Below are 11,969 nucleotides of genomic sequence, written 5' to 3' on the forward strand. Positions count from 1 at the left end.
AAGATACAACTTACTGTAATTTTGCAATTTTTGACCATTTTCGTGGTTAATTTATTAACTTCATGCTATGTAAACTTTTGAGGTACAGCTAGTGGGGCGCTTAGCAAGCAGCCCCTTTTGATAATATTTTCTATACGGTCTTTCAATACCTTTGACAGACATTCAACACCTAATGATCTATAATCAATATGTGCTACATTCTTACCAATTGTAACTTTAGCTTTATCTTCTGGTAATGGTTCTAAAGCTTCCCCGAATTGAGCTTGTAGTATTAAGGAAATTTTTTGAATCCTAGATTCAATATCATCACTTTGTATTAATTTTCTCTTCTCCTCATGTTTATGATTATGGTTGTGAGGTTTAGAAGTTAACTTGACTGAGGCTGGTGATGAATCTATCGAATACAAAATAGCGATAATACTATCGGCTAACGAATCTGCCATTAAATTGTCATTGATCCATTCAACAGTTATATACAAACCGGGAGTATTAGTTTTATCTATATATATGTCAACAACATCCATGATAACAGACTCCCATATTTTTTCATCATCAGCCACAATATCTATAAAGCCAAACATCTGCTCAAGATGCCATTTCATTAAAGAGATGTCAGCATTAATTTTCAAATTCATTTTCGATTTAACCATCGATGTCGACAACTGTGTAAATTCATTCAAGTCTTGTAGCTGGACAAGATTAAGATCAAAATCTTTAGACACCAAAATACCTGACACAATCTGTCCAGGATTGTAAACAATGGATTTGCTTGACTTTTTATCATCTACTTCCATTTTGTCCTCTAAAACCTCTATCTGATCACTAACTTCTACTTCTTCATCTTTCTTCACTTGTTGCTCAATTCCATGTTTCAATTGCAGCAATTGCTCTTCAGCCAATGAACCTAATACTTTTGCTACTTTCAAACCTTTGAATTTTATGATTAGTTCTTCGCAGATCTTAGGATTATAAACCTTCACCTCTTTATCGGTCCCTCTTCTTGACGAATATTTACTTAACAACGCTGACTTCAATCTACCCATTGGAACTGAGTCGCCGTGGACTAAAATAATTTTGGATGGGGAGACTTTATCAATGAATTCCGAATTTTGTTGGAAATCAACATGTGCAGCAAATGATATTTCTTCTACACCAATTCTTCTTGGAATACTTACTTCGGTATTGTTTTGTGATTGTATAATTTGAGGTTCTTTCAATAAATCTTTAGCCATGGTTCCTTCAACAGAATAACCTGTTAGAATCACTAAATTTTTTTGCTCTGGTGCCCATTTCTCGAGTAATTGTCTCGAAACTCCCGCTTGTAACATCCCTGGAGTTGCAACTACTACAGAAGGTCCTAAATCTGAAAATTTCGATAAATTTTTTATAGATTTTATGTACTTAAAGTCAAAAGGACTAGATCTAGAATCACCTGATGAAGAGAGCCGTATCTTATCATTCATAATTCCTGTGTAAGTTTCATAAACGGCCATACATTTCCTAGCTAAATCAGAGCAATAATAAACGTTAACGTTTTGTAGATCTTCATTTTTCAGCCAATATTCATCAAGGATCAATAATAATTCTTGAGCATTACCTAATGCAAAAACAGGTAGCAAAACTCTTCCACCTCTTGTAAGTGTAGCATGAATGTGACTCGTTAATTTCTTCTCTAATTCAGCTTTTGGCTCTAAGGTACCCGTACCAAAAGTTGATTCCGTAATTAAAATGTCTGGTTTATTTGGTGGCACTTCAGCTGAATGTAAATGTCGATTTTCCTCTCTTGAATAATCACCCGTGAAAAGTATTTTGAGTCCTCCAATTTCTATAAAATACATACATGCTCCTAAAACATGACCAGCATGGTAAGCTGTGAATCTTACTCCATCTATTTCCATTGTTGAATGAAAATCAATAGTTTCAATTTTATCAAATGATCTGAAAATATCATCATCTGTGTATAAATTACCACCTTGCTCTGCACCTTCATTTCTTGAATTTCCAATTGATGTAACTCTAACAAAATCTTGCATCAACCATCGGTAAATAGCTTTTGTGGCATGAGTCATGAATACTTTACCTCTAAAGTTTGATTGTTGCATAACATAAGGTAAAGATGCTGAATGATCAACGTGAAAATGACTTATCAACAAAATGTCAACCTTGGATAGATCATATTCATCAAAATAAGGAAATGAAGCATGTCCACTATAAGCTGGATGCATACCAGCGTCCAACATAATAACCTTATTTTTATATTCAATTATGTGACATGATCTTCCAACTTCGTTACATCCTCCTAAACCAAAGAATTTGAAGCTCTCCTCATTGGAAAACTCATCTGTCTTTTCTGCACTCATGCTTCATTGATAGTGTGGTGATTTGTATGAGTATTGATTGTAACTAAATGATTTAAAATATGTTGATAATTTGTAAACATTATATTCTTCTTAAATTTAATATTTTTTTTTAATAATTTACTAATTTGCAACACGGTTTTAATATGTTAACACATTTCATTCACATCAACTAAAATCTCAATCGGTGTTTCTTCACAGCATTTCTTCAATGATATAGCAAATACAAGTGTTTTAATAAATTTTGGATTAATCTGGTAATATGAAGTTGAAATTAATGACCAGGAATATTGAAAAACTCAAGGATGCTTTATCACTAATATCAAATTTAAGAAAATTTGTGATTTTAAAGTTCACATCAGAAGTGTTAAATGTTATCCTGGTAAATGGAGGGTCAGTACTGTCGGAACCACAAGTTTGGTGTAAAATACCGATATCACGACTATTTGAAACTATTGAAATTCAAAGCATGAGAGATAACACGATTCTGATGGAAATAAATGTAGATTTGCTACTACAAACTTTAAAAAATTTTGACAAGGCTAATAGTGAAGGCTTGAACATTAGACTACAAAGAAATGAAACGAGTGGTGAACCTGGTGCTGTTGCAAAATCAGGAAGGACGGCCTCTTTGGCATTATTTTACTCCAACATTAATATCAATTCAAATATCATAAATCATACTTTTCGAATACCTGTGAAGATTTTGAGAGAAGCTCAAGATATGCTAAGTGAACCTACTCATTCTGATATGGGATTAATCATGAGACTACCGAACGAATTTATTACAATGTTTAAAAGATTAGACAAATTCAGAAAAACTCAAAATGACACCGTTCTTATTCAAGCTAGCAAGAGTAAAGGGTTACTGTTTGTATTGGAGGAGGAAGGGAAGTTTAAAGTTACAATAAGTTGGAATAATAAGCTTGAAGTTCATAAACCTAATAATTCGGATGCAGATTCACTAAGAGAGTCATTACGAACAGCAGAAGGCTTATCAGATGCAAGTCAGGTCAATACTGATGTCTATCCAGATGATATAGAGTCAAACGTTAAATTAAAGGATTGGCAGCTGGCTTCCAAGATAGTTGGAAGATGTAAGACTGTTATCCTATATATTGCTGAAAGAGAATGCAGTTTACATTGCTTGTTGGATGAGACAGAAGACGTCGAACTAGTATATTTTATAAATAGTGTTAGAATAGTATAATATCTGGCTGATGTAGATTTTAATCAATATAGTAATTGACTTCTATATTGAGTCATTGAGTCATATGTAATAGCACAAAATTGAAAATCTTGCTTCAAGTCATAATATGAGATTGTAGAATCTTTTTCTCTTTTTTCAATTTAATATAGAAATACATCACTACAACAACTTGTTTGCTTTGAAAAGGACTCGATTGAGAATTTGGTTTTATATTTTTTGCTGCCATAGAATTGCTTAATGTCTGAATTAAAGTCATTAAAGAGGGAAGAACCAAATTATTTTGGTGCTGGTCCTGCATTATTACCAACTGATGTTTTAACTAAAGCTGCTTATGATTTATTATCTTATGATAATGATATCATTGGAATCGGTGAAATCTCACATCGTTCGAAACCTGCAACGGCTGTAATTGATGACACTAAACAAAACTTACGTACATTAATGAACATACCTGATAATTATGAGATATTTTTTTTACAAGGTGGTGGGACCACTGCTTTTTCAGTCATACCATACAATTTATTTGCTAATTATGCTAAAAGAACTGGAAAAAAGGGAAGAGCAGCATACGCAGTAACGGGTACATGGTCTGCCAAGGCTGTTGAAGAAGCTAAAAGATTAGGTTTTGAAGCAGACGTTGTGATTAATACCAAAAATTCAAATTATGGAGATATACCTAACTATACATCATGGGAGCCTATAAAAGAGGATACTGCTTATTTATGGGTTTGTGACAATGAAACAGTGAATGGTAATGAATTTTTTGACACTCCAGGTGAAGAGTATTTGCCAAAAAATGTGGAATTAGTCGCTGATATGTCATCAAATATATTATCAAAAAAGATAGACGTTAGCAAATATGGTTTAATAATGGCTGGTGCCCAAAAGAATATTGGTATTGCTGGTTTAACGATATATATCATACGAAAAGATTTGCTAGATCAAGCCACAGATGCTGAATTGAGAAAATTAGATATAGCTTTAGTTCCAATTGCATATGACTTTCCAATGGTGGTTAAAAACAATTCAGCATACAATACCATCCCATTGTTCACTTGCCAAATTTTGAAATTAGTTACGGAAAAGCTTATTAATGAACAAGGAATAGCTAACATTCAAAAAATCAATGACAAGAAAGCAAAACTATTATATGGGGTCTTGGATAAATATTCTAATTTTTACAGGTTGCCAGTCACAAATCCTAAAGTTAGATCAAAAATGAACGTTGTTTTTAAGACACCATCAGAGGATTTGGATGCCAAATTTGTCAAGGAAGCTGAAGCTGCCAATTTGAAGGGTTTGAAAGGTCACAGATCTGTTGGAGGTATTAGGGCATCAATTTATAACGCAGTTTCTTACACAAGTGTTGAAAAATTAGCCAATTTCGTGGAGGAATTTGCCAAAAACAATACGTAAATATTAAATTCATATAAGTCTATAGTTTAAATTTATTTATTAATGTAATTTTAAAACTTTCTCCATAATTGTAACCTTGTAGAATAATCATTAATTTTTATCTTAAACAAATTTGATTTAACTGAATTTCGCAGCAAATTGATGTTTTTAAACAATTTTGAAAAATTATGTAGAGAATGTTTCAAAATTAATGCTACTACTATCATTCATTAAACAACGAAGCAGACTGATTCTACGATGTGGCTATTGGCAAAACTCACACTCACCAACATCAACCTGCTTAAATGTCTACTTCACGTTTAGTTTTTCATCATCATCAAAATGTACAGCGTCATCTAAATCAATGACAGTTGAAGAGAAAATACAAAAATTAACTCGAGATCAATATTCAAAAAATTTAGAGGATAGAATATCAAAAATACCAATAGAAAATTATAGAAATTTTAGTATAGTGGCTCATGTCGATCATGGAAAATCTACCTTATCAGATAGATTATTGGAACTAACTGGGGTGATACAACCTGGTTCGAAAGCTCAAGTCTTAGACACTTTGGATGTGGAAATTTCCAGGCAAATTACAGTGAAATCTCATGTAGCATCCATGATTTATAAACATTCAAATGGAGAAGATTATTTGTTACATTTGGTTGATACTCCTGGTCATGTTGATTTTAGAGCCGAAGTTAGTAGGAGCTATGCCTCTTGTGGTGGTGCATTGTTATTGGTAGATGCATCTCAAGGCGTTCAAGCTCAAACTGTAGCAAATTTTTATCTTGCTTACAGTATGGGTTTGAAATTAATTCCCATCATAAACAAAATTGATCTTGACCTGGCTGATATTCCAAGATCAGTTGAGCAAGTAGAATCTACTTTTGAGTTAGATCCAAAAACTTGCATTCCGGTAAGTGCTAAAACTGGTTTGAATGTTGATCGTATATTACCAGCAGTGATTGAAAGAATACCTGCACCAGTTGGAGATGAGAACAAACAATTAAAAGCATTATTAGTTGATAGTTGGCATGACCCTTATGTTGGAGTTGTGATGTTGGTTCATATAGTCGATGGTAAGGTTAAGAAAGGGATGAAAATACTTTCTGCTCATTCTAATAAAGCCTATGATGTTAAAGAGGTTGGAATTATGCATCCCGAGCGGACTCCAATGGATCTTATAAAAGCGGGTCAAGTAGCTTATATCATTCCGGGCATGAAAAATCCTAAAGAGGCTTTAGTCGGAGATACTTTTTTCCAATTGGGAAAAAGTGAAGGTTTAAAACCATTACCAGGCTTTGAGGAGCCGAAACCAATGGTTTTTGTTGGTGCGTTTCCAGCAGATGGGAAAGACTTTAACGCTATGGATGACCAAATGCAAAAATTGGTGCTAAATGATAGATCGGTTTCGCTTGAGAAAGAAACTTCAAATGCATTAGGCCTTGGTTGGAGATTGGGATTTTTAGGATCCTTACATGCCTCGGTTTTTAAAGAAAGGTTAGAAGATGAATATGGTGCTAAAATTATTTTAACCGCTCCTACTGTGCCTTACAAAATCGTTTATCGAAATGGTAAAGAAAAAATTGTAACCAACCCCGATGATTTTCCCATGAATAAAGTTGTCAATGATGTAGATTATTATATGGAACCTTATGTTGAAGCAATAATGACTTTACCAAATGAGTATGTGGGTACAGTAATGACATTATGTTTGAATAATCGAGGCGAATCGAAAGATGTTGAGTACTTAAATACTGGCCAGGTTTTATTAAAGTATGAAATACCAATGGCGCAATTAGTCGAGGATTTTTTTGGAAAACTCAAAGGTTGCACTAAAGGCTATGCATCCTTAGACTATGAAGAAAGTGGGTACAGAAAATCAGATATTGTGAAAATGGAATTGTGTGTCAATGGTGAACCTCAAGATGCTTTGACAACAATCACTCACAAATCTCAAGCCCAAGCAAAAGGAAAAGATTATGTGTCAAGATTTAAAAAATATTTAAGGTATCAATTATTTGAAGTGGCAATACAGGCAAGAGTTAATAATAAAGTTATTGCACGAGAAACCATAAAAGCTAAAAGAAAAGACGTTACTCAAAAGTTACATGCTGCAGATATTTCTAGATATAAAAAGTTATTAGAAAGGCAGAAAGAAGGTAAGAAACAAATGAAAGCAACTGGTAAAGTTTCTATTGGAAACGAAGCATATCAAGCATTTTTACGACGTGATGATTGAGTAAATAAAATTTTGTATATACATTAATTTAATTAAATTTTTGAGTTTAATTTCTTAAAAATTTTTTATAAAACACATTTTGTGTTTCATCTACAAAGGTATATCCAATGTTTTTCAAAAAATCTTGGAAGTCTGACTCAGAGCCTTCAGGTAGTATAAATCCACACAACACTTTTCCAATGTCATGACCATGATTTCTATAATTGAACAAACTAATATCCCAATCACTCTTTAAAGCTTGTAGGAAATTGAACAATGCTGCTGGTTTTTCTGGAAATTCAAATTGATACAACTTTTCATTTTTAGAGTCCAAACTATGAGATTTACCACCAACCAAATAACGACCGTGTGATTTTGCCAATTCATTTTCAGAAATATCAACAACTTCAAATCCAGATTCTATCATCTCTTTACTAAGTTCCTCTTTTTCTTTCTTTTTATCACTGACATTGAATGAAACAAATATATTTGCATTTTCTTCACCACTACTTCTATAGGAAAATTCAGTAATAGCTCTGGGATAAATTATTTTTTGTAATCTAGCAAATTCACCTGGTCTTTCTGGTATGGTAACAGCCAACGAGATTTCTTTCCCTTCACCTAAAACAGCTCTCTCACTGACAAATCTCAATCTATCAAAATTCATGTTTGCGCCGGACAATATTGGAACGTATGTTCTATCTTTATGATCGATCTCTGGATGCTGCTCTATGTACTTTTTCAATCCTGCAATTGATAAAGCACCAGAGGGTTCTGTGATGGACCTAGTATCCTCAAAAATATCTTTTATAGCTGCACAGAGCTCATCTGTATCAACTAACACAACTTCATCGACGTAATCTTTACAAAGTCTCCATGTTTCATTACCTAAAATCTTAACAGCAGTACCATCTGCAAATTGACCAACTTTATTCAAATGAGCTTGTTTCTTTTCTTTTAAAGAAGTATATAACGCATTTGCGTCGTGAGTTTCTACACCAATAATTTTGACATGTGGTGCAATATGTTTCAAGTAAACTGCGACACCTGCAATTAAACCTCCTCCTCCGACTGGTACAAATAATGCATCTAGTTTATCCAACCTTAATTGCCTCGTTATTTCTAACGCAGAAGTACCTTGACCTGCAATAACATACGGGTGATCAAAAGGCGGTATATTCACTAAATTGTTTTCAATACTTAATCTTGCGCATTCTTGCTTTGCTGAATCAAAATCATCACCGTATAGCACTACTTGAGAACCCAATCTTGAAACATTTGTAAATTTTATGGAGGGTGTGGCAGTTGGCATAACTATAGTTGCGGGAATATTTAATTTGCTTGCGGAGTAGGCTACACCTTGAGCATGATTACCTGCAGAACAAGCAATAACTCCTGACATTGGTTGTTTAGAATTAGAATGCAAGTTCGCAATCATATTATATGCACCTCTTAATTTGAATGAAAAAACTGGTAACAAATCTTCCCTTTTCAAAAAAATGTTAGCACCTAATTTATGTGATAAGTTGATTGCATGTGTCAAAGGAGTTCCAGCTTCAGGTACAACATCATATACTCTAGAAGTCAAAATTAATTTTATATAATCAGGTTGCCTAATTCCGCTTTCTGAATCTTTTTTGAAATCTGAATCTAAAAGGTCTGGCCATGATGTTGATGGTGATGTTGCAGTAGAATTCGATCTTACAATATTGTAGAAAGCCTGGTTACGATGTAGTATTCCAGCTTTATTGTGTAATAATTGCCTAGATAATCGTAAGCCCGGACAACTCATGATGCTATATCGAGTGAATCTTTTAGATGGAACAAGAAAAATTGATGCTTTTCGTAGATGATTTTGAATTAAGGAAATGTCAAGATTTCAAATTATAAAAGACTCCGACTATGATTTAATCTCTTGATTGAAAACCCAAGTAAATTAATTTTGGATAAATTAAAGTTTCGATGCAAATTTTCGTATAAGTGGAATGAACTATGATTGTTAGATCACACATACACGTTTAAATTTGAGTCACCTTTGAAAAATATTAAAGTTTTGAAAAATCTGAAAAATTATTTGGTAGCAATTGCATTTTTCACTTAAAACGTAGAAAAAAAAAAGTTTGGTGATGCAAAATAATGTACAACAATATTGATCGTAGCAATTATTTCCTAAATTTTAATACTTCGGATTATTTTTGGATCAGATCCAATCTTATGCTTTGGTAAAATCCATTATTAAAGCTGTGTAATTCTAATGATACGAAGGTGCGTTGCAAGCTGTTCATCAAAAAGGATTTAGTCGATTGAATTTATGTAAGTCTCGAAAGATATTTAGTTGTAGTAATGAAAAATTATCCCATGAAATAAAAAAATGAAAAAGATGAAAAAAAAAAAAAAAACAAATCTGGCTGCAAAAAAAAAAAATAGCAAATCCAGATATCGGAAGAATCGCCCTTACCTTACTCTATTTAACTTAAACTATAGGCGTTAACCTTGAATAAATTGATTTTAAAACTATTAGGATGAAAAAAATTTTACGAATTCCTGATCCTGCACGAATTGATTAGGATTTTCAAAAATGTAGGTTTTAAATTTATTTAAGAAGCTTCAGTTGAATGAGAATGCATATTTCATCAACAGTCGCCGTAGAGGCTATTATCACAATGCACGTTTCTAATGAAGGCCTACTCATGATTAAGTCAAATCCAGAAATCAAGAAAAAATTTAATTGTGTACTTGATTGAATTACCCCTTAATTATTTAATGTGTTGTATATATTTTGGATAACATATCATAAAACTTAAAAAAGTTCAAAAAGTCATAGATTCTAGCTACAATAGAGTAGATTTGAATCTTTTGTTTCTGTTTCAAATAATACACTAGATCCAAGTATTTCACCTTCGTTTTTTGTTATTTTTGGATTTTAAACTTGCCTAAATATTTAAAACAAACCAAAACTTGGATTTTGCAACAATATAGTTTTTCAGTTCATTTTTTGATTTCAAAACTAAGAAACATTCATAAATTACAATTATTCAACAATCAAATTTACAATTGTTAAGCTCAAAAGTATTAGGAGACTTTAAATATTAATCAAGGTAATATTTCGTATATTATGGTGCTAAATTATGGAGATGAAAATTGTTCTGAACGCAATTTGATGGATGTAGGTGGTGCTGCTATTAATGAGATTGACTTAAATACGTCCATGGCACCTGAAACAGTAATGGTAGACACTGATGAAACTAGCTCGTTCACAAATACAGAATTTGAATTTGCTTTAGCAGATTGGGATTATTTGAAAATTGCACAGCATTCCATACAAAATCAGATTGTTGATAATAACGGAATTGATATATCTCCATCAATTTCCAATCATACTTTACAAAGCTTAAGACCTACTTTTTCATCAGAGTATGAGACTGACAATACTGAATTTATAAGTTTAGTGGACAGCACCAACCAAACTAATATAAATCTAGCAGCAACAGCTAATCATAATCCGAACGACAAAAAGAATTACATACACAGTATTCACCATGTGGCTGATAACATGAAAGCAAATCATGAATTTGCTTTTCATCACACTTTAGCAGCAAATTATTGGGATTATATGTTGGAAAAGGAAAACTTGTTAAATGAAGAAGGTTTTGACTTTCATCAATTTCAAGAATCAAATGTAGCTGAGCATGAGCATGAGTATAAAGAAACTGGTAGATTAAAAAGCAGAGAAACTAATAAACTGCAGATTCAAAGTCTAGAACGCAACTTTGATTATGAAGATGCCGGAAAAATGATTCAAAAAGATTCAGAGGATATTGATTATGATTTCGAAGTACCGAGTGTCAGATCAGCTTCAACTTCAAATTTATCTGAAGATATTGATTGTGACACATCAAAATTATGTGATGGGAATGTAGCAGAATATAAATCCATCTACGAAAGATATGAAAATGAGGTGCTCGAGAGAGAATTGGAAGAAGTTGAGCACCTATATGATCGACATCTTGACGCGGATCCAAATCAATCAACCATAGAGCAACAATTATATCATTACCTGGAAACTGAACAAAATTACAATAGATATGGTGCAAGTTCATTATCACTGTTGATGCTGGAAAGTTCAACTGATTCATCAATCCATTACGATCCTAGCATCAATGAATTCAACTCGCATGACAAGCAAGTCATAAATTCTACGATATATGAGTGGCCAGATGATGAAACGACAGGTACATTAAACTTATACAATAGAATAAAGATACAATTAAAATATCTTGAACCCAAAATTATAAGTGATGCAGTTTTAAAAACCATTAGAGAGGAATTTGTAGTTCAGGATTTATTTTTAAGTGGTGATTCACCACCAACCCCAGAAATTCCAAAGCTGATACGAAAAAAACTGGACAGAGATGTCGAATGGACTCCACTATCGGTATATAAAGCTTATACTAATATCAAGTCTCCAACTAATGGAAAAGACTCTTATAACCGATTAGTTCCTTATAGTTCATGCATTGGGACTTTAAATTACAGACCTAAAGATCATGCTGCTTGGAAACGATCACCAAATAGACGATGAGGGTTTATTTCTGATTCAAACCCCACCTTCATAAGTGTAATTAAACCACTTTATTTGAAATAAAAAATTAATTTATTATATGCATCACAATTTTTTTACTTAATGATATCTCTGACTTTTGCAACAAAATTTGACATCCATTTGTAGTAAGGACAAATTTGAAAATAGGGTTAGTATTGATCTTGACATATGATACTG

The 11,969-nt window shown here is 32.7% G+C and overlaps 6 protein-coding genes across 6 annotated transcripts; 4 read left to right on the forward strand and 2 right to left on the reverse strand. All coding sequences in view use genetic code 12, as the record gives it.

The window, feature by feature from the left end:
• Positions 1–65: 65 nt before the first annotated feature.
• On the reverse strand, positions 66–2,360 carry KGF55_000714 (cleavage polyadenylation factor subunit; the record flags this gene model as incomplete). The annotated part of the gene is made up of 1 exon (XM_051761014.1): positions 66–2,360. The coding sequence occupies one exon, from the start codon at positions 2,358–2,360 to the stop codon at positions 66–68; it is 2,295 nt and encodes a 764-aa protein (XP_051616659.1).
• Positions 2,361–2,634: 274 nt separating this feature from the next.
• Positions 2,635–3,567, forward strand: MEC3 (Mec3p; the record flags this gene model as incomplete). The annotated part of the gene is made up of 1 exon (XM_051761015.1): positions 2,635–3,567. The coding sequence occupies one exon, from the start codon at positions 2,635–2,637 to the stop codon at positions 3,565–3,567; it is 933 nt and encodes a 310-aa protein (XP_051616660.1).
• Positions 3,568–3,804: 237 nt separating this feature from the next.
• SER1 (O-phospho-L-serine:2-oxoglutarate transaminase) lies at positions 3,805–4,983 on the forward strand (the record flags this gene model as incomplete). The annotated part of the gene is made up of 1 exon (XM_051761016.1): positions 3,805–4,983. One exon carries the CDS (start codon positions 3,805–3,807, stop codon positions 4,981–4,983), a length of 1,179 nt encoding a protein of 392 aa, XP_051616661.1.
• Positions 4,984–5,326: 343 nt separating this feature from the next.
• KGF55_000717 (GTPase) lies at positions 5,327–7,210 on the forward strand (the record flags this gene model as incomplete). The annotated part of the gene is made up of 1 exon (XM_051761018.1): positions 5,327–7,210. The coding sequence occupies one exon, from the start codon at positions 5,327–5,329 to the stop codon at positions 7,208–7,210; it is 1,884 nt and encodes a 627-aa protein (XP_051616662.1).
• A 46-nt stretch (positions 7,211–7,256) lies between these two features.
• ILV1 (threonine ammonia-lyase) lies at positions 7,257–8,981 on the reverse strand (the record flags this gene model as incomplete). The annotated part of the gene is made up of 1 exon (XM_051761019.1): positions 7,257–8,981. The coding sequence occupies one exon, from the start codon at positions 8,979–8,981 to the stop codon at positions 7,257–7,259; it is 1,725 nt and encodes a 574-aa protein (XP_051616663.1).
• A 1,323-nt stretch (positions 8,982–10,304) lies between these two features.
• FGR12 (Fgr12p) lies at positions 10,305–11,771 on the forward strand (the record flags this gene model as incomplete). The annotated part of the gene is made up of 1 exon (XM_051761020.1): positions 10,305–11,771. One exon carries the CDS (start codon positions 10,305–10,307, stop codon positions 11,769–11,771), a length of 1,467 nt encoding a protein of 488 aa, XP_051616664.1.
• Positions 11,772–11,969: the final 198 nt, after the last annotated feature.

Source organism: Candida pseudojiufengensis, assembly GCF_024610245.1.
Source record: "Candida pseudojiufengensis strain CBS 10847 chromosome Unknown scaffold3, whole genome shotgun sequence".
NCBI lineage: Eukaryota > Fungi > Ascomycota > Pichiomycetes > Serinales > Debaryomycetaceae > Lodderomyces > Lodderomyces pseudojiufengensis.